This window comes from Phalacrocorax aristotelis, chromosome 7 (assembly GCF_949628215.1).
Source record: "Phalacrocorax aristotelis chromosome 7, bGulAri2.1, whole genome shotgun sequence".
Lineage (NCBI taxonomy): Eukaryota > Metazoa > Chordata > Aves > Suliformes > Phalacrocoracidae > Phalacrocorax > Phalacrocorax aristotelis.
In genome coordinates this window covers 17,810,149-17,837,048 of record NC_134282.1, presented here as the reverse complement: position 1 = coordinate 17,837,048, position 26,900 = coordinate 17,810,149, and the positions used below count along the sequence as shown (strand labels likewise).

Genomic DNA, 26,900 nt, shown 5'->3' with positions numbered 1-26,900 from the left:
GGGCACAAACTTAGTACATATCAAAGTTTTATTTTGTTCTCAGGAGGAAGATTACACAGAACCATCCTTACATGACATCGGATATTTTACAGAATGTAGTATCAAAAAAGAATATATATATATAAATACCTTGCAGTTACATGACATAGCCAAGAGTACAGATCTTAGTGTGTCTGCAAGTTTGATCTTCCTTAGGCCTTCTGCTCCTCTACATGCTCTACAAATGGCTTTTTGGATGATAGCAAAATGGCAGAGTGGCTCATTCACTGTTGACTTCTTCCTTGCATGGCAAAACCAAAGGAGGAGGAGGACATGCCCAGAGGAGGCTACAGGCACACAGAGAGAACAGCAGGCAATTTTTGTATGTTGTTTACAGCTACAGGAGGACTTTGCTGGCAAGTGAAGGAGATGATGTCCCTGCCGAAGGAAGGTAAGCTCAACTGACATTGTTCCTTGGTGGACCTTTCTTGTCTGCATGGGCCATGGAGGGAGGCTAGGAAGATATGAATACTTCTGGTGTGTTGAGTTAAGGTCAGTCTAGAATGACTTGGACACCTCCAATAGGCCAGAAGAGCTATGAACAAACACTGAACACCACCAGTAACCTGTAAATCAGCCAAATCAATGGCCTTAAAAGCAGTTTAAAAGTGACTAGGTTCTTGCAAGAACAAATGCACTGCCATGCAGGACTACTCAGGCACCTAAAGAAGAGGTGAAATGCCAAGGAAGGGCATTTTATCTGAAATGATTCTGCTGAAAGTAAGTATTGCTTAAGTACAGTAAATGTGATGCTGTCTTGTGTGTTGGGAAAACTTTCCTTGGGAGGTCTGCTGTGGCTGAAAACCATTCCAAGAGATAGTCTGGGGGGAGGACTGGAGAGGGCTTAAGGTGATGGAGGGTCAGAGAAGTTTTGGTGGCTGGAGGTGAGTGAGACACTGAGCCCAAACCCTGCTCCCTGTCCTTGTGTCCTCTGTGGGGCACCCATCCCACCTTGTGGCGTAAGGGTAGCCCATTTGGGTTGGTACCATCTTGGCAGCCATTAGCTTTCCAGCCATGGCTGAAGTTTAGGGCTAATGTGGATGCATCTTCACATCCCTGGCACCAGGTGGAGAGAAGCCATCAGGGATACTGGTTTACAAGTAAAAATAGTAGCAAACCCCCAGGGGGTCTCTCACTACTCCTTGCACAAAAAAAAGGTGGGGGACCTGTGAGGTCCCTGCCTGCCCAGCTGGGCTTCCTGTGCTGTTCGTAGCCTCTGTAGCTCCTGCAGTTGCATTGTCTGAAGGGAAGACCTGGCTGGAGAGCCCTGGGGTTGGAAGCAACTCTTTGTGCATGGCACAAAGCTTTGGTGGCAGGGAAATGCTGCCTCCATTTCTGTGCCTTTGTCCTGGCTTGGAGGGGGGCTTCCTGGGAGTGTGGGTGAGGTTTGGAGATGGGCAACACAAGCTGAGGACACCAGCTGAGATTTCACCCTTCACTCCCTTCCCCCAGCTCCCTAACAAGCATTTCTTAAGAGCACAAGCGAAAGGAGGTAGGACCAAGCGAAACAAATGATGTGGAGGGCTGGCAAAGGCCTGGCATGCACTGAGCATTATAGCTACTGCTTGCGAAAGACCAGAGTCTGGAGCATATTAAAAACCAGCAACGACAAGAAAAGGAGCTGCGGCAGCAGGCTGCTTAGTCAGTCATCTCTCCAGCTCCGGCTCCAGAAATGTCCATCTCTCCGAGAAGCCTGTTTTCTTCTCCACCCAGTCCACATAGTTGGACACTTTGGTGTACACACCGTACACCTGTTTGCTGCCACACTCCTCTGGGCCACCCCATGAGACCAGCCCTTGGGCCACCCATCTCCGGGTTCCTGGGTCCTGGATGACAAAGGCTCCTCCACTGTCTCCCAAGCAAGTGTCTTTCCCACCTTCGTAGTAGCCGGCGCAGAACATGTTCTCCGTCACGCTGTAGTTCCCTGACCGCGACTCATAGCTAGTCTTGCACTCTGCATGCATCACCACTGGCAGTTTGACGTACTGCAGAATGTCGGACAGCGTCCTCATGCCCGAGCTGATGATCTCGTCTACTGTGATGTTGGGGTTGGAGATACCCCAGCCAGCCACCAGCCCCAGCGTGTTAGGGTGAGGCCCCTCCAGCTCATGCTCGAACTGGGGCAGGCAGACAGGCATGACGTAGTTCCCCATGGTCACCTTCTCCTTCAGCTTGACCAGAGCAATGTCATGGTTGTAGTTCTGGATGTCAAACTCCTCGTGGAGGATGATCCTCTCCACTGTCCTGTTGACAGCCTCCATCTTGTTCCTCACATCATGAAGGGCCAGGTAGACTGTGACGTGTTCCTTGGAGACAGGGATGACAGTCTTGTCTCGCCGCTGGGAACGGAGCACGTGGGCAGCTGTCAGCACCCAGGAGTCTGAGAGCAGGGCCCCGCTGCCAAACCATTTGTCGTTGGGCACCCGGGACATGTCCTCCACCACAATCAGGGCCTGCCAGGGGAAGAAGCCAGGCTCTGCATTTCGCCCACCAATGATGCGCTTGATGATCCCAGGCAGAGGACGAGCTGGCCGGCCGCACACTGGAGACAAAAAGGACAGGACATTTACTCCCAGCACTTACCTAGGGAACAAATGAAAAGGGACATCCCTGTAGATTATGCCACATGGCTGGTTATCTTCAAACTAAGTGCTCACTTGTGCTTTTTTTTTCCATAGAGGGTAACTCTTCTCCTTTTCTCAGTGGGTAAAGACCATCTTCACCTTCTCCTAGCAGAGCATGCTTCAGAGTTTGAAACAGGCTGGGCATTACACCCCATCCTCTATGCTAACAGGTCTTTGGAGGTATGTCTGGGAAAGGAATGCATCTGCCCTTCTGATGGATTTTGCTTCCTAAAGACAGCCGCAGCTCCTTTCATGTCTTCCTTGCCTGGTGGAAGTATTTCTGGTGGCTGTGGTCTGCACTCCTGGGAAAGGGGCAGTCTATTGCTCTTCCATGAGGATGGTGGGGTGACCTTGTTCAGCCCTTGTGAAGCTAGTCAGGGACAAAAAGGCCAGTCTGAAGCCTGCATGGGTTGTCCAGTTTCTTCTGTGAAGTAGGAGCCACCCTGTGTTTCTCTAAGCCTGAAGGCTCAGATATGAGACTAGGAGACCTCCGTACTAGTGCTGCCTCTGTCACCAACCTGCTACATGACTCTGGGCTCTTCCCCCTCTCTGCTGTCTGAGCTATTCTGGCAATACTTTTGGAGCATAGAGCATTTTTCTTTGCTCACAGCCCCAGGACAATTGGGTCCAGCTCTTCAAGAACGAAAAACAGCTATACCAAGCCCCCTGGAATTCCTGTGCTTTCCATAGCTGTGGACAATGAGGCACAGATTAGAGAAGTGTCTTGTCTATGGGTCATTAGAATGTGTTGGTTTCCAGGATTTGGGCCACCTTTCCCCAGGTGCCCATGGAAACCCCAGTCCGGACACCTGTTCCCACGTGGCACCCTGGGAGATCCAAGGGAGGATCTAAGGCAGCTGTCCGAGGAGGTACCACTAGGCCTTTGGCATAATCTACCTGCAATGATGAATGCCCATTGTTCAGCACCATCCATCATTGCACCTTTGGGGCCTGCAATACCTTCACGGTGGGGCAGAGGGTCCAAACTCCCCTTGGTCTCCCCAGTGCACATGTACCCTGGAGTGTGGCTGTGTGGCTCCCATGGTTACAGCAGTTTGCCCGGAACAGGCCATTCTTCTGCTGGCAATGAGACAGGACTGAAACCAAGCTGAGCCACTAGACCCCATGCTGGACCAGGGGAGGAGGCATCTTCAGAGCTGGGACCTCCCTGCTCCTGCTGTCCTGCCTCTGTGGGAGTCCATCCTGAATTTGGTCATGGGCAGTCACAAGGCCCAGTTAGTCCCAAAAGTTTGGTCAAAAAAAGTAGCCTCCCAGCTGCCCTCTCCTCCCGCACCCTTGTTGGAGACTGGGAAATGATGATGTGAATGCTCTTGTCAATGAGACCGTGGACTTTCTAGGCACATGTCTGGCTACCAGCTGAGGTGGGTGTCAGGCCCAAAGAGTCTCCACTGGGCTTGGGAGGGGTCAAGATCTTGGTACCTGTCAAGGCAGGGTTGCAGCACATGTGGCCCTGTCACGAAGGGAGGTGAAAAGCACTTGATGAAAAGGGTGGGCTTTTGCCAAGGTCCTGTGTGCTAGATATCTATTCCAGAGAGGCTGGAGGATTTACCCTGCAAATAACAGGCCCACTAGGAATGAATATGGACAGTCAGAGTTCTGTATAGCACACTATGGGACTGTGGAGACTTTGATCCAGGGTTAGCTACCCCAAAGCTCTACTAGATCTCCTGACACTGAAGTCAGAGAAGGATTCAGCAAAACATGTGAGCCAGGGTGGACTTCAAGCACTCTGAGTATTATCAAACCTTAGTCTCAGTTTACACCTATGTGATCTCTGCTCCAGATGGGGACCATGGTGCTACCAGATACCTTAGGGAAGGGCAAGTGGCAGATGCTAGAATTTCTGCCAAGCCTGGATTGCAGTAAAACAGGACTGTGTCATAAAGGGTTGACGTACAGCTGAGCTGGTAGGTGGGACAAGGAGATAGCTTGACGGCCAGCCTGCACTTTGCAATTCCTCACTTTGCAGTTCGGTTTGTGGAGTGATTAGCTGGATCCACACCGCTTCAGAAGCAGAAAGGCCAAATGAGTAATCCTGCAGCCTCACCGTGCCCCATGATCTCGCTCAGCACTTCCCAGACCATCCAGCTGCTTGTCCAGCTCCTGCTCAGTGTACCAAGAAACCCAGGGGAATGCTGGTGGGAGGACTGAAGCCTGACATCAGCCCAGCCTCACCCCTCACTCCGAGACCTGTCATGAGGTCTGTGGTCTCATGGCCATGGCATTTGCCCTCCCAGAGGAACTGTGGCTGGAGAAGTCTCAGCCGTGGGATGTTGCTGAGCACCATGGGCTTTACTCTTACATCTCAAGTCCTTACCACAGTTCTGGCAGCCAAACTAGCATCCCTCTGCTCAGCTCCTCAACAGACCTAGAATTAATGTCTGAAGAGCCCTGACATGATGACTGGTTTGCCTCCAGGATCTTTATCCAGGCACTGTGACATGACATGAGGAAGAGGAGGGACTCAGCATGCTGAAGGTGGCTCTGAGAGGGTTGGACAGGACGGACAGGGACAATCCTGCCCCTGTGGAAATTAAGCCTTGAGACATGGTGGGGGGGCTGGTTCATGCCTGTGGCAGCACTGTGGAGGGGGGCTCCCAGGTTGCTTGGGGGTGCTGATGTCACTGGGAGGTTGTGGGAGAGTCTCAGATCTCAGCAGCTCAGATGCTGGTCTCATCCCTCCAAGTCTGCAGGGAGAATGCACATCCTTCATGGAAAGTGCCAGGACTCTGCCCTGATGCCCCCTGTGCTAGGAGGGGAGGTTGCAAAGCCTCATAGAAAGGGGGTCTGACCCACCACGGTGATGGGATCAGGGCTGAGACTCAGCCTTGCAACCAGGGCAGGAGCACCAGGAGGTGCTAACATGGCTTTGTTGCAGCTGGGATCTGCCGCTAGGAAAACTGTGACTCAGGCAGAGAGGGAGCATGATGAGTGTCTCTGCATCTGCTACCCTTCCGTGCCTTTCCCAGCGCTGCAAGGAATAGAAAATGTGCTCAGGCAAATAATTCCTGCATCCCAACCCAGCCCAGCCCAGCTGGGCTGCTGCACAAAAGCTGATGGCCGTCCCATGGAGATGGTTTTAGAGGAAGTGCATCCAGCCAAATATTTATTCTATTAAATTACATATCAAAAACGCTGACCAGGCTGCAAATGCTCCCACTAATGGCAGAGGCAGGAGCAGAGTGGCCTGGAAGAAGAGTTTCTACTGATGGGGAGATGGTGCGAGACATGGGGGAAGATCTGAAGAGCAGCTGGCCAGCTGCTGCCTGCAGATCCTGATCTCAGGAGAGCATCACCCTCTCTCTGGGATTTTCCATTTTCATGAAGTCTCTATGACTTCTGTCACTAATCAGGAGGCCTGGAAATGGCCCATGAAAGCAGCTATGTCCCCAAAAGATGTCCCCATATGCTCTCAGTTCAAATTAGTTCAGGCTGAAACACCAAGGAGAGGTGCAGGGAGCAGTCGCTGCAACAAGAGCAGCCGCAGCCCTGGTTTTGGAGCTTCATGGGCTGCAGGGCATCTCAGGGGGTCCCTTCTCTGGCCTTGCAGTCAGTCAGCATGGCTGGAGAGCAGATACCCTCCATGAGGCTGAGCCAGCTCTTGAACGCCAGGCTGGTTGCAGCTGCAGCTGCTGCACAGCAGCGGGATCCCTGCACCTCTGCAGAGAGCTGTCCCTGCACATCTGACCACAACCCACGTCCGAGGCTGCCTCCAGCGCCCCCGCCTGGCGGCCAGACCTGGCCCCATGCTTGGCAATGGCCAGCCGACATCCCAGGGACTTTTGTTTAATCCTGAGCAGGCGCGTGGCCTGGAAACTTGCTGGCTACAAACATTTCTGCCACTGCTCAAAGGCTTGGGACTTTTACTTCCTTGCAAAGCAGCTGTTTTTTTCTGCAAGGCTCGGAGAGGTGCTAATTGCTCCTGCATGTGGACACACTGCTAATGGGAGCTTACAGCCAGTGGCACTGGGCAGGTAACGCTTTGCCTTTGGCTAGAGCCATCTCTGGTGATGCTGGGGGATGAATATGACTAGTGAGCTCTGCCCTGGGGCTACTGGTTTCCTTGTCTGCTGGAGCAGGGAATTCGGGGAGCCCTGACAGCCAGGATGACTGTGACCACATTGCTGCCCTATAATGCCAGGGAGACATGCTGCCATCACTGCTGCCCAGTGCCACCAACTGCACCCTGACCATCTGAGCCAGCCGGGATAGCAGGAGGCCTCTGTCCCCATCACCATACATTGCAGCAGTTGGCTACCTATACCCAAGGCATATGGCATTGTCACCAGGGAGCAGGGACCTTGCCTAGGGAAGCAACAGGTCAGGTCAGGCATGGGGCCACCCTCCCCACATCACCGCTCTGCACCCCTTGCAGTGGGAACTGGCCACCCCAGCACTAGTACCTGGTCTGCAGGATGGCAGCTTGGTCCCCAGCTCCTCGCTCCTCCATACCCCTGACGCGTCGCATGTGTAGGTGGCTGGAAGAGAGCAAAATATTAGCTGTGCTTTGGCCCTGGCATGAGGGCGTATCCTTTGCAGCAGATGTTGCCCAGCTGTCAGGACCCTTTGAACCCATTTCCAGAGCAGGAGGTGACCTTCCTTTTATGCTCTCTGTGCTCCTTTCCCCGGGGAACACTGCCCCCATGCAGGGGACATGTCACCATCCTTGATTTCATTGTCTTGAGTTGTTTGGAGGGCTGTGCTGCACCCTCAGCCTCAGCCGGCAGCTGCTGCCCCATTAATGTTGCCAGTGCCTGTCCTGCTAATGCACACAGGATGCTGGGACCAGATGCACGGGGCCAGTGCGTGTGCGGAGGGATATGAGCAGGGAGACAGGAATGTGAGGAAATCCTTTGGCTTTGCTTGCTGAGGGAGGAGTAGGAAGAAAGGCTGGGGTGTGTGCACACCCCTTCTGCTGCCCAGGGCTGGGTCTGAAGGGTGCAGAGACCTGTAGTGCTTGGCAAAGCACCTCATGGTGTATCTGTGGTTGTCGACCAGGGGGATAAGGAGGAAATGCAGTCTGCCATGATCCCACTGCTATCTGTTCAGCTTTGGCTATGCTGGACATTTGGGTGCTGGGATGAGGAACCTTGTGGGGCCCTTCCTAAGGCTGCTGTACCTGGTGCTCCCTCCAGCAGCACCTCCTTCCACAGAGACACAGAAAATTTCATATGCTGCAGGGAGCAGATGGCAGGGTGAGAAGGCAGAGTGCAGAGGAACAACCACACTGGTCTGCCGAGGCTGTGAAAAATGCAGGCAAAGCACCAGGCAGTGCATACTCCATCCTGCCTTGTTGCCAAGCATGATATGGCCAGTCTGACAATCCAGGCATTACAGATGCAGGGTACGATGTGTGTAGGGTACACCCACAGCCTGCTGTTCGCAGAGCATCCTGGAGCAGCCATCCTAAGCTCCCCCCACTTGCAAAGGCACCCACCCCCACCATGCTGTGGGGACACAGCCCATCTCCACTGCTCACCAGTGCTGTTGGGGGCCATATGGTAGTAGGGGTGCTGACAGTGGTACTGGATGGCTGCTCGATAGGTGGTCAGGTTGTTCCTGGAGGAGAAGGTGACAAAGCCATGCTCCAACTCCAACGGCACTTTGCAGTCAGCAACTGAAAGCCAACACAGAAGGTGGATTGAGCCCTGTGCTGTCTCTTGGGGTGTCCAGCCAGCCAGCGGGCCCTGTGAAACCCCACCATGGTCACCCTGAAAAGACAGGGCATGTGGGTGGCACCACTGAACACCAGAAGCATGGCTCACCCACGGGCTCTATGGCCAACACCACTCATGCTGGTGGAGACCCCAGCCCTGGGAGCTGTCCTGTGCACTTCATTTAGTGCAAGATCTTTCTGCTATACCTTTGAGAGGGGAAGAAACATGCTTTGGCAGGTGAGATCTATCAAGAGATGGTCCCAGAGTATGTCTTTACATCCCTTAGGATTGGGCACAGAAAAGTGGGGAGTGATTCACTAATCTACACCATGCATCTGGGCTGCTCCTCCAAACACACAAGGCTTTGCTGAGAGCACGGCCTCATCCCTCCTGCTCTGGTCTTGCCCACCAAACACTGCTGATAAGCATTTACAGATGAGGCTGATCAATCCTAGGTCCTGCCTGTCCTGTGATGGCAGGAGATGAAGGACATCAAGAGTGTGGCTTGGCTGGTCTGCAGGCAGGTAGAAGGCCAGCAGATGTGGGTGAGACCCCTCCTGCACCATCCCCCCGGATATGGGCAGGTTTAGCTCTGCTTCACCCATCCCTGGTGTGGGCTCAGGGGCTCAGGGTATGATGGAGGAAAATGGATTTCCAGGGTGCCGTTGCCCTTCCCCATGGCTTCACTGTGGTTCTCTTTCTCCCCCAGATCCCTCACAGTGCCCTGCCCAGCTTCCCCTCCCAGCTTGTCCTCTGGATTGGGCCTGTGCCACCCACGCCAGGAAGGACCCCAGGCTGTGAGGTGGTTCATCCACCAAAGCCAGGAGTCACCCCATGGGAAGTGCAGCTCCCCATTGTATAGGCAGTTTACAGCACACTTGGGTGATGCCGTGCAGCCTCTCCCTGCCCTGTTCTGGGAGGGTAGGAAACAGGGTCTGATCCTGCCAGAAAATGCAGTGCTACAAAGCTGGGTTCTGCTACATTTAAGATGAGGGGTTGAGTAGGGGATGGGTGACTTTACAGAAAGCAGGTCCTGTGAATCAGGAATGATGTGAGCTCTGTGGGTCTCCATGTGCTCCAGGACGGGAATGAGGCAAGGACAGGAGCCCTAACTCCTCATGCAGTCGCCCAAGCTAATGAAGAAAGAATTCACTAGAAACAGTAGCTGGAATCATGGACATGTACTGATGCTCCAGATTAACCACCTGCTTGGGTGAAAAAAGCCTGGTTTATGGCAAAATGCTGCAGTTCACTGTTCACCAGGGTCCCCTTATCCCCCCTGTAAGGACAGTAGGTGATGGGATGGTTGTGTGGGTGCAGCCAGGTTAGGAGGAGGCTCTGGGTACCTCTGCCTTGCAAAGGCGCAGAGGAGGGGACACAGACCCCTCTCGCCAGCCCTGGGGGTCCCCAGCTGGCCTGAGCTTTCCTGCTCTCTTCCCACAGTGCTTGGGTGCACAGTGCTCCTGTTCCATGGTGCCAGCAACCGTGGGATCTTTATAAGGTACTGGGGGATGCTGGGGCTTGCAGGAAGGAGGGAATAGATGTTGGGAGACCAGCCTGGCTTGCACATCTGCTCTAGGGTTGTTTATGGCTGCAGGGCAGCATCCACTGCCCTGCACAGCCCATCCCCTCCCTGTGTGTCCCCCAGGCCTGGGGCAGGCCTGATGCCTGCAGAATGGGCTCTTGGACAGAGTTCTTGCCTCACCAGTGTCCCGGGTCCTGCTGAAAGGGTGAGGGGAGGGAGTTTGTGCCATGAGCCTTTCCAGACTTTTGTGTTGGGAAGTGGGACATTTGGCATCTCTGTCTTTGTAGGACCAGAGGTGGACTGAGCTCCCCAACATGCACCTCCTCCTGCTCTCTCAGCCTCTGGTCTACGTCCCAGCATCCTCCCAATGAAGCCTCTGATGCCCTGGGGAGTCCAGGATGCATGCCCTGGGCTCTTGGGGACATAATGGAGCCAGACACTGAGCTCTGACCTCCTTCAGCTGCAATCAGCCTGAGGCCAGCCTGTCCTCACCTCCACCAGGCCAGCGTGGGGAGCAAAGGGGAGGTGGAGGAGTATCCACCCTCCTGTGCCGGTGCCAGGGCTTGGTGCCCGCAGGAAAGGGCTGGTGATGCCAACCCATCCTCCAGGCCTCCTTGCCCAGATGGTCTGAAAGGCACCAGGACTCTTGGAGAGAGGAGAGGAAGGAGTGTTTCTTATTTGTGATGCTCGGCCAAGGAGGAAGGGCAGCAGGAGCCTGAATCCAAACAAACAAACAAACAAACAAACAAACAAACAAACAGGCAGCCATGCAGTGCTCCTTGCGCAACTGCTGCCTTGAGGGGGAGCCGAGCCAGGCCGAGGCATCTGAATGGAGAGGGAGGGATGTAGAGGACGTGCCGGGAGTTGGCAGCAGCGCACAGTCCCCAGGCAGTGGTGCCAGGGCTGGGCAGGCACCCTTCCCGTGGGATGGCACAGCAGCAGGAAAGAAGGGCTTGACTCCAGATTTCCTTCCCCCTTCTCGAGACGGAGTTAAGAAAGCACCAGGCGCAGGGGAGTTAAGAGTGCCATGCTGGTTAGACAAGCCACGGAGATGGATTTGGCAGTCAGGTCAGGGCCAAAGGGGACCTGCTTCGGGTACCCAACAGATCAGAGAGGGGCATCGAGACAGGCTGCCCATCGGGGCAGCATGGCTGGCGCCAGCCTCACGCAGCCACTTGCTCCAAGCCGGCTCTTCTCTCTGTCTGGTTGTCGGCTCTATCTGCAGCTGCACCGTAAGCAGAGGGGAAGGAGGAGAGCAGAGAGAGAAAGCCCAATTAGTAGACAGGCAGAGAGAGGCATGCAGGAAACCCAGCCCCCAAAACACCAGAAATCATTAATGAATGCCTGGCGAGCTGTGCCAGGGTGCCGTGGATGCCAGGGGAGCCATGGCTATGCTGGGCACCCGCTTCCTCTGCTCTGCTGGGGCAACCTGGGGACAGCAGCTGAGAGAAGCTGTCACAGGGTTGTGTTTAGCCTCACCAGGCCACAGAGCTGGATTTTATCCACCTTGGCTGAGGAGTTTTCTATTTTCTGCATTGCTTTCTAAAATCATTTTTGCTCATGGCCTGCCTCTCCCAGACACCCGGGGAGGTGGGAGGCATTGCATTGTGGAGGCCTGAATTGCCCATTTAGGGGCTTCTTGGCTTTCCAAACAATGTTTTAGAAATTAGTGTAGTGAGTCATATCACACAAGAAGGGACCAGTTCCAGCCTGGCTGGAATAATGCAGGTAATAATTTCAATTTTATCAAAAAAATTGTACTTTTTTAGGATTAAAAGCATTTACTTAGATTTTTGTTCTTTTTTTTTATTAGGTGACACCAATTTTTGTCTGATCTATGCTCAAGCTGGCTAAAATAAATGGGAGACTGTGGTACTGAGAGTGGTAGGAGTGGGGAGTTCCTTGGTAGGGCATAGGCATCACTAGCTCCATGCTTTCTAAGGAGCTCTTTCAGATATGAATCTGTTTACTAAGATGAGAGCCTCTCGTCTTCCATTTTGAGTGAGAAAACATGAATTAAAACCCCAGAAATACTCTCCTAAGTCTCCTTAAGACCTAAGTTTCCTACTTAAGACATCAGGGATCTTAAAATTTTCTTTAAATGATGAAAGTATCATTAAAAGAAAAAGGATCTGCCCACATGGGGAGAGCCTGGATTCTAACATCCCTTGAGAGCATCTCATCCTGCCTCTCCTGGAAGGTCTTGTGACCTTCTCTGAACATGTTTTCTGCTAGCCTTACAGCAGACTGAGCAGCAGTGAGAGCCTCCCTGAGAGCAGAGCGTGTTTGGGGGAAAGGGAAAAGGTGTTATCAGGTACATGTCCCAGGCCTGAGCTAAGAGAGGGGCTGGGTTAGATGAAAGAAGAGATAATGCTAGTTATCACCTGTCCTTTCAAATGGCATCTCCTGTCTTCTCCCCTTTTCTCCCATTTTAAGGTTTGTAAATATTTGGACAACTTTTGTTGCCCCTTTCACTTAGCTGAGCAGCACCCAGTTTAGGCTAGCACCTGGGACCTCTCTAATGCCCTGGGTCTTAGTAGCCTTCATTGGGAAGGAAATTAGGACCAGGAACTAGATTATCCCAAATTGTCCCAGATTTATCCAACAGAGCCAATTCTCAAGAGTCAGGCTTGCTCTTTCTTTGACAGGGAGACAGCAAAGGGACTTGTAAATCCAGTTATATGAGTAACCTAAATAAAAGCACCAACCTCCTGCTTGTGGCTTTTGGAATGAGCCCTGTTATGTTATCCAAGAACGAGCCAAAAGAGGTTTGCAGAGTTATGTAGACTCTCTGGCTAGGTTTATGTCTCTGAGTAAGGAACTCTGCTCTGGCAAGGCAGTTCCCTTTAGGATGAAATGATTTCAGCAGGAAAAGGACATTGGCAGGGTGGGGAAGGGTGTCCTTACTTTTGCAGATAGGGATCTTGTTACTCCAGGTCCCATCCTTTAGACACTCGATCTGGAAGGAGTCGCTTTCCAGGTTATCCTATGCAGAAGATGTCAGCAAAAACCACCATCAATGTAAAAGGCAAGTAAATTCCTCTCTCCATAAAAAGTTAATTTATCGGTTATTTAATCAAGATATATCCAGACCTGTCCTGGAAGAGGACTTTTCTAGCTAAAAAGTGCAGTAAAATCATAATGAAAATCTTGAGTTACTTTGTTGCTAGCAATTCAGTGGCATGTAAAAGAATGTAAAAGAGCTGGAGACATTTATTCCTGTTTTAGGTGCTGGGTTGGGTAAGGAGGCAGCTCTGTATGAAGGATGAGTCTGGGAAGAGATCAGAGAAATACCCAGCTCCATGTCGGAAGTCAAAGCGGGCTACTGGTTTGGAGGGAAGACAGCCACCACGTGAGTCACCCATGCTCCCTGTGGTTCTCAGATGTTTCCTGGAGAGGGCCTGCCAAAATCCCAGTCCTCTTGACTCGCCAAAGCTGTCCCAAAGTCCTGGAGGACCTCCCAGTCTGTGGAGGCTGGCCTCTGCAGGGCTGCGCAGGAAGCTGAGCCAGCGCTCAGTGAGGTGGGGAGCAGGCAGAGCCCTGGCAGCTCCCCTGAGGCTTTTGCTGACTTTTTCTATGGCAGAGGTGCCAAGTCTGGCATCCTGTGAGCTGGCTGACTCCACAGGGATGATGAGAGGGTGGCTTGGGAAAGTGCCATCTCCTCTCTTCCTCTGCGACTTTGGGAAGGAAGGTTGGTGGCTCTCAGAAAAGGCTTTGTCCTTGCCCCTGGGAAGGGGGTAAGGATGGTGTGTACATTGTGTTTGCTCTCCCAAACAGAGATGCAGCTCCTTTGGGAGGACAGATCCCTCCTTCTTACCCAGGTGCCCAGGTCCACACCACCACCCCATACCTTCAGTACTTTGTATCCTGTGTTGCAGCTGATGACAACCTGATCTTTGAAGGTGTACTTGGCTTGGGATGGCTCGATTTTCCCATTGATCGGTGGTTGCACCAGTGGGCATGGGTTACCTTTGAATAGAAAGCAAATGAAGCAAAACAAAAGTCAGCTGAATAAATGGAGGAAATGGAGAGTCCCAGCTCTGCCACCTAGTCCCTGTAGCAGGTTCTGAGCATCCCTGCCCTGCTCTTGCTATTAGCCTACACCAGCATGGCTCAGTCAGGCTCTTCTCCTAGTAGGAGTGGAAGCTCTAGGTCTTTCCTCTAGTCCTGGGCTGTCGCTGGCATTGGGCATTACAAGTTTGGGAGCTAATAATAATAGCTTGTGCAATTATCCTGCCCAAAACTGCTCTGCTTTGCAATGTGGTCTTGTTTCAGTGCCCATCTGGAAAAAAACCACCCTTTGAAGGGAGAGCTTGAAGGGAGTTATTTTATTCCTTTCTTCTTGTGATTTCTGGAACAGACCCATTCTGGAGACAGGATCATGGATGACCAAACTCATGATCTCCACCTGCAGGGTTTATAATGCCCTTCTCATTGCCCAAGCCCAGCAAATGGGGAAAGGCAGCAGGAGTTACCAATTGCTGTGTACGACAGCTTCCAGCCCCTGTTTTCTCCCGAGTTGTCACTGTGGAAGAGGATCTGCACGCTGTTGGTTTGGGTTTCAATGTGTCCCGGGGACTTCTCTCCACAGAAAGGGCCAAACTCCCTGTGGCCAGCTTTGATCTGCCAAGGCAAAGGAGAGTGGGTGGCTTGAGAGGGATCTTTCATCTCTGAGGATCGGTTCACCCTGGGGCTGATGGATGGGGGTGCAGTGGGGTCAGTGGGGCTTAAGCACCATGTGTTGGGGGGATCTGAACTGAAAGAGGGTCACTGTTGGCTGAGAGGGCCAAAATCAGATGTGGTAAGGGACATGGGTTCAACTGAGCATAGGGCTCCTGCGGGCTTCATCAGCCCTGTTTAGACCCAGATAATTTTGGTCCCATCACCTGGGCACAGGGGAAATGACAGGAGAGCAGGACAGGAGGAGTGTGCATAGCCCAGCTCACCTTGATGTAGTCATAAGGACAGGTCACCTCGGGGTGGTCTTCCACATCGAAGATATCCTCAAAGCTCAGGGTGATGAAGAAGCCCTCCTCCAGCTCAATACGGTACAGGCAGTCTGAGCTCTTGGGGTAGGGGCTGGGGAAGTCAGCGCTGGTGACCACCCCACTCCTCTGGGTGTAGAGGTTGTCGCTGCACTCCACTGAAACACAGCCGTCCTCACTCAGGGCCCTGCCAGCTGCACCCCAGCCCTGACCATGTGCAGGAGCCCTCCCAGTGGAATGGGGTCTGCTGGGTGGTCCATGGATCCTGAATATGGGTCCATGCAAGGAGAACCTCACACAGCCAACATCCAAATATGCCAGTGGCACAAACGGTCGTGGGCTGAGAGCTAATCCCAGCTAATTACATGATGCAGATTCAGAGCAGAGACTAAACCTTTTCATTTCTCTGACTTGAGGAGGTCTATAGGGCTTAGCTGAGGAAAATAGCCCATGGGAGAAACCACACCTCCTTCCAGCGTATGAGGACTGTGGGCCTTGGGCGTTCTCAATTCCCAGGCTATTGGTTTGTAGAGGAAGAGGCACCTTGTCCCTCCTGGCAGCAATAGAGGGCAGTTTTGCCCATGTTTGGCAGGTCTGTTTCCTGCTCAGGGACCCCTCTGTGTGACCGACCCCACATCTGAGCTGTGCCTGGGCAGTACCTTTGCAGGTCCTGTTGTCGGAGTGGAGGATGTAACCAAACCTGCAGGAGCAGTAGTACCCGCCGATGTAGTTGTGGCAGTAGTGGTCACATGCCAACTCCTCATCGCTTTTCTCCAGGCACTCGTCCACATCTAGGATGCAGATAACAAGGAAGGGAGGTCACCCTGCAGCCCCCCCATGCATCACTCCTTGTGGGGACATTTGCCACAGCGCTGAGAAATTAGTTATCCCATGTGGTGGGTCACACAAGCACCCAGTGAGTCCTATATGGCCCAAGGGCTGCACACAAGGACTTCTCTTGCTAGGGTCCCCAAGGCTGGCCTAGGATGTGATCCTAGCAAATTTGTTATGCTGCCCTAGCAAGCTGGTCCTGCAAGCTTAACCGCTGCTTACCCACAGCAGTGTAATGGGCGTCGAAGCCAGTGAAGCGTTCCTCGTTGGAGAAGTCGGACCTGAACGTAAGCCCCATGTAGGGTCCCGGGGACAGGATCACTTGCTGGCCAGGAGCCTGCTCCGTGTCTGTCGTCTCCCTGCCACAGAAAGTTGCCAGCTCCTGGTCCTCAGCTTCAATCTGTCAGCAAAGAGAACAGGTGAGCACTTGGCAGGGCTTAGGACTTGTCCGCTGGGCTCTGCTGAGCACTTGGCTAGTGCAGGAGTTTGACATGTCCCTGGGGTGCTCCCCAGTATCAGTCACCTCTGAAATTTTCTCTGTGTAGGGCTGTGCAGGTCTGTGAGCCCAGAAAGTCCTTGGTGCTTTCCTGGGGGAGGTCAGGCTGGGCCTGGAGTCATGCTCTCCACCTGAGAGCTCTGCCTGTGCTTGCCCAGCCTGTCCCCTGCCAGGGCTCAGCAGTGTCTCCATGGAGCAGGCTGCCCGCCTGGCAGCCTTTGATGGCCACAGCCTAAGGATCCAGCTCTGCATCCCTGGGTGCCTTATTCTGCTCATTGCCATGCTGCCTTGGCCCTAAAAATCAATTTACAGCCATTTCTGCTGCATTCACCCCATCTTCTGCAGCCAAGCATGACCCTGGGGATGCTCAGAGCAGGTCTGACTTCCACTGTTCCGGCTCTCTTTACTGTTACTGCAGTAAAGCAATTAAACAGTTTCTGCAAAATGAACACAGGGACTTAGGTCTGCCTGCTCCTGCCTGTGGTCACCCTCTGAAGCAGATGCTGAGAGAGCAGGTAGCATCTGGGATGCAGGGACGACCTGCAGGGTGTAAGAGGAGGATGCTGGGAAGGAGCCTCATTGGGAGGTGGGGTGAGGATGCGGGCAGGTGGCACAGAAGAAGGGGTGTGAAAATCAGCTGTGGGCCATGTCATTCCAACTCAGAGCTGTTAGTACCTGAGATGCTTCCCTTTGCCTCCTCCCTCAGCCCAAATGCTGATCACACGAGCAGCAGCATCTGTGTGAGGGCTGTGTGGCTGGGAGGGCGTTGGGACCCCAGAGAAACCCCTGCCCATCAGTTTTGCATCGGCCCAAAGCAGCAGCCGTAATTTGGATGTTGTTTCTGTCCCCTGGGCTGACTTGGACAAGCTCAGTCCTGTCCCTGCCACCCAGGGTCCCTGTGTGGTTCCAGACCTGCAGTACCAGGCACTGTTTAGACTCAAAGCCACATGCCCAGAGGGCTAATGGAGGGGACCAACGGGCCAACATGCCCTGTTGCCATGTCAGCATGCTCACTAGCCTCTATGTGCATCCCTTTAAAGCACAGCCATGCCCGTGCCTTCAAGTACTATAATACCTGCAGAAAACCCTCCAGTTTTCCTTGGAAACCCCTTCCCTTCCTTCTTCCTTGCTGTTTTCCCAGGACCATTTCAGCATTGACCCAAACCCCTTCTGCAAATCCCACCTCCAGCCCCTGTCTCGACCACAAACTCATTCCCAGCACCCTGCCTGCTTTCCCCCAGGAGATTTGAATATGAATAACCCCTCGGCTGAGGAATGTGATGAACACCACCAAGCCAGCTCCCACCGCTTATGCCAAGCCAATGCTATTGAGGCTGTTGTGAAGTGTGCAGCCCTCCAGTCAATACCCAGGGAAAACGGCCGCCTGCTTGGGGACCCACAGTGTCCCAGAGATGCTGCAATGCCGTCCTTGGCTTGCGTGGCCTCAGCAAGGAGAGACCCTCCTCCAGCTGCATCCCCGTCTCCTGGAGACCCTTGGGATGTGCCAGCCAGGGAGGGTCTGGGACTGAAAGGGAAATTTCCCAGGGCTGAAAAAGCAGGCGGAAACTCACACTCACAGGGAAAGCCAATGTGGAAATGGCAACTCAGCATGTCTCGACATTGCCTCCAGACATTTTCCATCCTCTCATACAAACTGGAGCTGGCCAGAAAAGAGAGAGACTTTCCGATGATAAATTTTGAGAATTTGGAAAAAAAACATGTGCCCTGCATTGGGACAAAATCCCAGTTGATTTTTTTTTTTTTTGCAAAACAGTGTTCTGAAAAAAAAAGAGGAAAACAATTTGGGATCCATCTGGTTTCAATCCCTTTGAAATATACAGTGGTGCTTTAGAATATCTTTTAAAGATTGTTTTGAAATGAAATTGTGTTTCAGACTGAAAAACGGGAGCGCCATCACCAAAAGCAAAGGACAATGGCATTTCGGCCCCAACATGCAGTCTTGGCTGCGCAAGTGTGCGGCACACAGCCTTTTCTGCAGAAAATGCTTTTTCTTAAGGAAAGCTGTGGGAAGGAGAAATTTTCTGCCAGCTCCTCCATGTGGGGCTGGTGACTGTCAACTCTGCAGGGACACTTGAGCCACCATGAGAGCTCCCACCCCTCTCTTCCAGCCCCAGCTGGTTCACAATCTGCAGCACAGCATCACCAAAGAGCAGGGAAACCTTCCCAGTGCCCTGTATCATGACCTGAGGATGGTCCTGCCATGAGGCCAGTCCCAACACTTCCCCCAGCATCTCTGGATACAGCTCCAGAGCAGCAGGATGAGGCCCGGGAGAGCTGTGCTCTCCTCACTGAAGGTATCCATGGCCCCTTATCTGTGACGGGTCCCATGCCCCGAGCCACAGGGAGCAGAGGCAGCCCTCCAGCAGTAAACTAAACAGAGAGGTCATCATCCCTGGTTAATATTTGCTGCTTCTGCTGAGGACTGTATACTTTTTGTAGATCATTTACATCCAGCGAGCAGGCTGGTAATTAAATCCTGGTTGTTTGTTTGGAGTTTCTCCCTCTCGGGTCATGATGTCGACGTTTTCACTAGAGAAGATGTGTCCCTGAGGGAAATATCAATTGCTGCAGAGAAATTCCCTATAAAAATACGCTGAAAGAATCCTCCTTTGAAAAATAAAATATAGTGACACTCGTGCCTTAAATTTTCCCTTGTCACTGCCTCTTGCAATCTTCACTGTTTCTGCTTGCCTCCTTATTCCCTTGTTAAGATTTCTGCCCCTCTGGATAGAGGCAGATGGGAGTCCCTTCCCGACTGTGGCTCTGTCCCCCTGCATTTGGGCTTGGGCTGTGGCTAAGAGAAGTGGTGACTCAAGCTGTGTGGCGCCCCTCTGCCCCATATTAATTTCCCCTTTCGGGGCAGGAGGCAGGAGCTGGGGTGCCCCAGCTCAGCAGCAAAGAAATGATGACCCAGGGCATGGGCTGCTGGGGATGCTGGAGCAGTGATGCTCCAGACATGCCTCCTGCAGTGGGTGGGTTAACAAAACGCCACGAACACCAAGGGGAATTTGGCCTAGCGGTTCAGTGTCTGCCGCTGGAGAGGAGCAGGCAGCCGGCAATACGGAAATACAGCCACCACCCCCCCTGCCTCCAGCCCTCCAGGAATGCACTAATTGGACTGATGAAGGCCAAACATACCATTTGTAATATATATAAATGGCTCATTAGGCAGAGAAATCACAGTGCTGGGCTGAAGACACTGGGAACATGACATGGGGAGGACACACTCAGAGACAGGGAAAGGCATGAAACAGCCCGTCGAGCTGTCTTACAGTTAGAATGCATGCAAGAAGGCAACACCCAGATGAATGGTTTTTGGTTGGTTTTTTTTTTTTGCAAAATGACTGCTGCTGCTGCTGCTGTTGTTGGAAACAAGGCAAGGATGGGACAGCCCTAGCAGGAGCCTCCATCTAGGTCTCCTGGAGATCCTCTCCCCAGCATGCATGTGTCCTCTCCACCATATAAGGGTCCTTTCGTGTGGAAATGTGCACCTGAATTTCCACAGGAAGATACACGGCAGCTGTGCCATGGGGGAAAGGGGAGGATGTCTGATTTCCCCTGCTGAGGACTTGGCTCAGCATCTGGAGACTGTTGTCTCCTGCGGGTTGCTGTACGCACAAGCCCTATTTCTGGGCCAGCCTTGTTCCCTGGGGTGCCTGGGCGTGCAAGGAGAACCCAGGCAGGATGCTGGGGTACTGATGGAGTTGCTAGCTTGCTCCTGTGCCTGATCCTCCTACTTCCCCTGCAAGGGGATGTGTGACTGTGGTCGCCAGTGGTACAGGGCGTGGCCGGTGCCACCAGACTCCTCTGCGCAGAGCTAACGGGATGGGAAAGGTGAGCAGCAAAGCCCTGAGCCCTCCCCTCCTCCTAGCTGCCTCTGGGGATTTGAAGTGTTCCTCCTGGGACCCCCTACCCCCAGGCCATGGATTACCCCCTGGCTGAGGCCAGCTGACAGCACCAAAAAAGGATGCTCTTCTCCTGACCCCCCAGTTCATGCTGAGCCCTGATATGTGCTTTTTCCCCCTTCTTTGAGCAGAGGAATGGGTAAATGGGTCCCGTGCACCCTTCTTGCAGCCCCAGGCGGGGCATGCACTGCCCTGAACACAGCATCAAGCTCCTCCCCTGGCCCTGCATGGCCCCTGCCAGTGCCACATTGAGCACTGACAGTGGCCCCAACAACAGTGCCACCGAGCGCTCTGCATGGTGCCGCACACAGCCCTGCCGCATGTGAATCACCTGTGGAAGGGGATGGCACACTGTGAGCCCAGGACGCTGCATGCAAAGCCAATCTGCTATGCGCTCTAAACACTGTGCCAAACCTTGGGAGAGCTTGGCTCTGTCACATCACAAATCTTTCATAATCCCCCTCCTCAAGTGCTGCTTACTGGGGTGGTGGCACTAGCTGATGCTCTGCTTGCAGCCCTGCCTCCCCAGCTTTGCCCATACCCCTCTTTTCTCCTCATCAGCCCCTCACTGGGGCTGGCAAATACTGCCTTCTGCACTTGGTTGGGACCCTGGCCACCCTTGAGCAAATTTTTCTGCAGCCACTGGTTTTGCCTGAGATGCCTGGTCAGCTCCTTGACATCCACATTGGGGTTAGTAGGAGTCCTACCTGGGTGAGCACTGATGGCATAGATCCTCCCTGGGGACACGGGTGTGAATAGCAGCTGCAGAAAAGTGTCCCAAGTGCCACACATGGGCAGAAGTCTGAACGCAACATGAAGAGGCGCATCCAAGGGAGACTTGGGTTGTCTCAGGGGAGGCGGGACCCTGGACCCACAAAGTGTCACAGACCCCTCTGTCCTTCTGCCCCCATGCACACTTGGAGACACCCATCACAGGTGGGCCCTGGGCTTGAAGGAGTGAAGGGAAAGCACTGTGGCATGTGCTGAGACCTGCCAGGTGTCAATCATGTGCCATCCTGAGTCAGGACTCGGTTGGGGTCCTGACTACGATTGGGGTGAAAAGAGGTAACCCCACAAGGACTGTGAGCCAGCAAGGACTTGCCATGGGCTGCCTGGGGGGAAATCCTCTCACTGTGGGCCCCATCTTCAGTCAAGGAGCTGGTCCCAAGCTGGCTGCTAAGCCCTCATGGGCTCACTTCACTCCAGGGCTTGACCAAGTGATGTGCAAAACCTCAGGATAGGACCCCAGGCTCAGATCTCCCTAATAAGCTCAGGAATTTACTTGTGAAGGCCCCTCAGAAGTCAGGATTTCTTCTCCCATTTCTGGCCCTCCACCAGGATTTCATCTGCCTGCCTCTGCCAGGATGCTCCTCAGTGACACCAGTCAAGTCACTTAACCTGATTTCCTGGTCACAGCCGTGGCTTTCGGGTTGTCCTGGACTAGCACTGGAATCTTGTGTGCAGAAGTGCTCAGTGCTGGGTGACCCCAGAAAGGAGCTGTGCAAACCATGGTGAGAACCCCTGCAAATGAGGAACCCCCAAATCAGCAACTTGGGGACAGCAATGAGTCAGGCAGAGCCTGCCAAGGAGCGCAGCGTAGGGCAGGAGCCAAAAGTGCAGTATGGGTGGCTGCTCCCTCCCCATCCCCTTGGACCTGGCCGGCGGCTGAGGGTGGCCATCCAAAATGCAGGGAGAGGCTGTCTCCAACGTGCCAGGGCCCAGAGCTCAGCTTCCCGAGGCAGCATGCAGCTGGTGTTTCGTACCTGCACGGGGCTTCTTCAGGTGGGTATTTTGGGGGTGGCTGTTCCTCCTGGCTCACTCCTTACTGAAGTACCACTCGCCCTCTCTGCCATCACCGTTCGCACAAACAAGCCTCCTGGCCTGTGAACATTTCTTTAAGAGTCATTGTCTTTGTATATATATATACACACACACACACATATGTGTGTATATATATAAATAAACAGCTATTGTTTTAATTAGCCATTGTTTCAGAGCTCTGGAAACTGTTCTCTTCTGACGACCACCCTGAAGGCAGAGATCTGCATGTGTTTACAGCTCGGCTCACACTGAGCTTGCTACTCAGGATGACTTTCTACACTGCTTAAGGTCTTGGTCACGTGGGTGGCCAAGGAGGTAAGGAAAGCAAAGGCCAGGGCAGGGTGGCTTTCTGCCTGTCCTGCACTGGGTCCCCACTTTGCACTGGGGTTGTTCAGCCTTCATTTGAACCTCCTTCTTGTGGCAGTCAAGATGATGAAGACCCTGATGGAGAGCCTGGTCAGACCCATGGTCAGAACAAACAAGGTGTTTCTTCATGCACACACATGGGCATATAATCATATATTTAACCTGTGTAACTCTCTGCCACAGGACGCTGCAGAGATCAAAGTCACCCATGAGTTCATAAAGTAATGGTACAAGTTCATGGAGGAGGAATCCATTGAGCGCCATTGAACACAGAGATACCACCTGTGGCTTTCTGAGTATCTTCACTGGGACAGGCAGAGTATTACAGAGGAGCACATATATGTGTTGGGTCTGTAATTATATTCTATTGCCATGCACGGTTGGCCTGTTGTCAAAGACTGGGCTGATGCTGTTTTTACACCTTGTGCTGATGCAGAGGCTGGACACATAGAGGAAAATAGCCATGGAGTCATTTACTACTCTCCTTAATGTTTTCTCCTTAATGTTTACCAGCACCAGGATTGCACCCCTACCCAGCAGGGTAGCCTACGGACACCTGTAATCCATCTGTTTTCAGCGCTTTTAAAATGTAATTATGTGGTGGAAGCTCTGCAAGCTGAGTTACAGCCCTGAGCAAATTTATACAGCTGAGATCTAAATCCCTGTGAAAAGTACCACCTTCTTATGGAAATCCAGCAGCAGGGAGAGCTATGGTGCCAAGTTGGCATCATGGCCAAATAACAGGGAGCCTTATGAAAAAGGAAAAATGAGCAGGGGGTGAAGGGCAGGAGGAGGGGTAAAGCTTGGAATGGGGAAAGTTTCCAAGAAATCTGTTCCTTGAGCTTATTGGGTTTTTAAAGCAATATATCTCTATATATGTCCCTGGCCCTTGCACTTGGAGAACATCCAGGAGAAGCAGAAAGAACTAATCAAACCTCAATGAGAGCTGTTAGTAGCGGAATGAGTGCCAGCACAAAGGGGAAATTAAAGCGGCGAACAACAGATCCTAGAGGAAAAAAAACATAAATATGCACTTTGTTTTCTTAGGGCAAGAATAAAATAATAATTACAATTAGTGAGCAACTATCACCAGGGCTGAGTTCTGTGGTTCCAGGCCTGTGTGCAACCTTCACCTGCCTCTGTGCGGAGGGGCAGGACGAGGCTTGTGCTGGGAAACACGGTAAGGCATGTTCAGCCAGGAAAACCTAGAAAGCACCTGCTTGTTACTGCTGGTCTGCTAGAAAGCACCAAACCAGACCAAGGTCAAAGGTATGGAGAACCCAGCTTGTCCTGGGTACAAAGGAGAGCCCTACTTGGGGAGACCTGTGGTGCAAGAGGCAAGGATGCTCTGTGGCGCTGCAGTGTGAGGCCCACCGCAGTTTCTGATGGGTTACTGCCCAGCAATGAAGTAGACTGAAATCTTTTGTTGTTTTGGATATGACAGCTCCCTGGGAACCTCCATAGCTTGTTTGTGGTGCATGTATTTGTCAGCAGCAGCCCCAGAATTTTCTCTCAGCTGTGAAATGGGTTTGCATTGAACCCAAGGAAACCTTTGGGTCTGTGCCCTGTGGCTTGTGGGAGGCTCTGCCTGCAGACCCCAAGTTGTAGCCTACAGCTGAGGTCTAATCTTTCCCTTTTGCTTCCCTGGGGACTGGACAGGGTGTCCCATGTGCCTGCAAGCTGTGGCCAGGGATCCAGGCTGGCTGCAAGGTGCACCCACAGCCATGGCCTGGCAAAGGGTGCCCAACTCAGGGGTCCTCCTCACACGTGGCTGCCATCAGACTGGCACAGGTTGGGGGTTTAGCCACAAGGGTTTCATCAGCCAGAAGATGTGTAAATCCCATTGGACCCAATGAAAATTATTTTCAGAAATATGGTCCTCAGTGGGTAAGCTCTGAATCTGGTGTCTCACTCACTGTTAGTCCAATGGATGTTGTCAGCTTACATGTACTCTCCCTGATGTTCACTGGACTGACAACTCCTGTGCCCAGTAAATAGGGGAAACCAGCTTGTTCCTAGCCTTTTCAGCACTACCCTCTCTCAGCTGGCCAAACAGGTCTGTTGTCTACCCCACCATCTGCCCCATGATATCACAGCTCACCTTCACATAGTCATATTCACAGAGGTAGGATGACTCCAAGTCAAAATGCATGAAGTACAGCTTGATTTTAAATCCGTCAGGCACAGAGATGTTCCACGTCACTTCCGAGTCACTGGGATAGGAATCGGGGAAGTTGGGAGACTGGATCTCCCCAAACATGTCCGTCAGCTCGATGGCATCTGCCGTGCAGAGCAGCAAGGCACAAAAGGACCAGGTCAGGGGGTGCCTGGAAAACACATATTAGGAGATGAAATAAAACTCTGGCAATGCCAAAACCTATTGAGGGTTCAGTCTCTTTTCCCAAGTGGGTCACATAAGGTGTCACACTTGAAACAGCTGGGAGTGGAGGTGCAGCACTGTGTCACCATGAGCGAACCCCCTGCCCAGCTGCCGGGAAATGGAGGTGAGGGTGGGAGCTGCATGTGGCTGCCAGGAGGGGAAAACCCCTTTGAAAAGTAGGTGGTGCAGGCACCACACATGATGCAAAGGCACTTCCACAGCTCCCAGCCATCTCTGGGTGCTGTCAGGAGCTCAGTGTTTCTCATGCTTTTGGGAGCAGTAGTTGCTGGCAACACGTCCTTTAACTAATGGGGCTCTGATAGTCAAATCTTCATTTAGTGGAAGAATAAACATAAGTTTGCTTAATAAAATAGTGATGCTTTCTAAATTGGTTTAATGAAAGCATCATGGCAATAACTGCTATGTATTATTATTATTGCTTAGCCTCATCCTCCCAAATTGGGATTGTTGACTCTTAATAAACAGCACTTCTTTGCAGCTGGGTGAGGATGGACTGGGGCTGGAGCAGCATAACTCAGCATTCTTCTCTTCTCTTCTCTTCTCTTCTCTTCTCTTCTCTTCTCTTCTCTTCTCTTCTCTTCTCTTCTCTTCTCTTCTCTTCTCTTCTCTTCTCTCTTCTTCTTTCCCCTTTTCCTTTCTTCTTTTTCTCTTCAACTCTTATGGTACCACTCACCCCAGATGGAGAAGTGCACAGAGGTTGAGGTCTTTAGGATCTTTTGTAATCAAACTCAGCTTTAAAAAAATTTAGCCTAAAGAGTTTGTCCCACTTTTTACAAACTTCTCTGTCCCAGAGGAGGGCAGAGAGGACAGGTAAATCAATGGCAGTCCAGCTGACCTTGCACCAGCCTTGAGCTCCATTTGAGCATGAAAATGAGCATAAACTGAGTATTTCTCTGTGCAAGGGCAGAACAGTGTCTGTGCTGGAGGTGCGAACATGAAAGCCTGTGCCATTGCACAGGACCCAGAAAGAGGAACAGACATCAGGCTCTTTACACCCACTGGAGTGCACAAAGGGAAAGAAACATGCAGGAAATTAGAGCCATTAGAGATGAAAATTTCCACTTTCTCAAATAGGTACTAAGGCCTGGCAAAAGCTTGTAGGTGTGCGTTACAGGGGCTGGAACTACTCACATGTACACGTACACCCGGTTTCAATATCAGGGCTTGATTTAGGTATGCTGGTGAGGAAATTTAAGGTATATAAGCGGATTATTTTTAACCTCTCAGTGTTCTTTCAAAAACAGGGCAGTAGATTCCTGGGTCTCATTTCTGTAGTGCCATCACTTTTCCCAGCTCTTCATTACAAAGCAAAGTTAATGGGAGCTGAGAAGTTTGGATCGATTTTTCTTTCAAGCAGAGTGAGGCTGAACATGCCTTTTTCTGACAGCTTGTCTGAAACCACAAAAATGTATGAAGGGAAAATCTGTTTCTCCTCTGGTCAGAGTACGTGCACGGGTCTGGATGCTCAGCTGGTGTAAATGCGCATCACCTCCTCGGCTTGAACGGGCCGTTTGCTGGTGCAACTCTCCGTTTTCCCTTTAAACAGGGGAGGCCGAGCAACATCAAACTTCTTTCCCATGCCAGGAAAGTCTTAACCTCACGTAAAAGTGATGAACGACCGTGGCGCGCACAGCAACGTGCAGCACGTCTGGCCTCGCTCACACCTGTGGCAGAGCGGTACGGCCGGGCGGCGTGCCCGCCACCCGCCGCTCCCCTGGCCCTGCGGGGATGCCGGCACGCACGCCGGGCTGCAGCACGCAGCCCAGGCGTGAGCAACGCTTCATTCGCCCGCCGATGGGGAAACTGAAGGCACGGCCATCAGAAGGAAACCTTCCTCAGCGGGGTGGCCCCCCTGCCTGGCCGTGCCCCAGACCGCAGCGTGCCGGACCCCGGGGTCGGCCGGTACCAGCGGAGGTACTCACCTCATTTTGCTGCCGGGAGGGTTTGGCGTGGAGGATTGCTGGCTGGTTTGCAGGGGCCGGCTTCGCCTCCTTCCAAAGGCTCCGCTGTCCGCCTTATCTCTGTCCGGAGATTTGTGAGCGTGTATGCGCCTATGTGTGTGTGCGTCTGGAGTTGTCTGGCATTTTCCATGCAGGTCACGCCTTCCCCTGCCTGCAACCGTTCTCCACATCCCCACAGGCACGCAGGCAGACCTGCCTGCATTGGAACCGTCCTCCCCGCCCGCCGCTCCCTCCTCTCCCGCCGCGG

General features: G+C 52.6%; 1 protein-coding gene across 3 annotated transcripts; it reads right to left on the bottom strand.

Moving 5' to 3' along the window:
* Positions 1 to 10: 10 nt before the first annotated feature.
* Positions 11 to 26,900, bottom strand: MASP1 (MBL associated serine protease 1). 3 transcript variants are annotated; one of them, XM_075098987.1, is made up of 11 exons: positions 26,615 to 26,900; positions 24,393 to 24,618; positions 15,905 to 16,082; positions 15,511 to 15,642; positions 14,813 to 15,009; positions 14,342 to 14,489; positions 13,717 to 13,835; positions 12,774 to 12,852; positions 8,164 to 8,301; positions 7,088 to 7,162; positions 11 to 2,581 (listed from the first exon to the last, which is right to left on the bottom strand). In XM_075098987.1, the coding sequence occupies exons 1-11, from the start codon at positions 26,821 to 26,823 to the stop codon at positions 1,686 to 1,688; spliced, it is 2,397 nt and encodes a 798-aa protein (XP_074955088.1). In that variant the 5' UTR covers positions 26,824 to 26,900; the 3' UTR covers positions 11 to 1,685. The 3 variants fall into 3 exon arrangements, with proteins under 3 accessions (XP_074955088.1, XP_074955089.1, XP_074955090.1); XM_075098988.1 differs by having other exon boundaries at positions 2,543 to 2,622; XM_075098989.1 differs by lacking the exons at positions 11 to 2,581; positions 7,088 to 7,162; positions 8,164 to 8,301 and adding an exon at positions 10,518 to 11,091.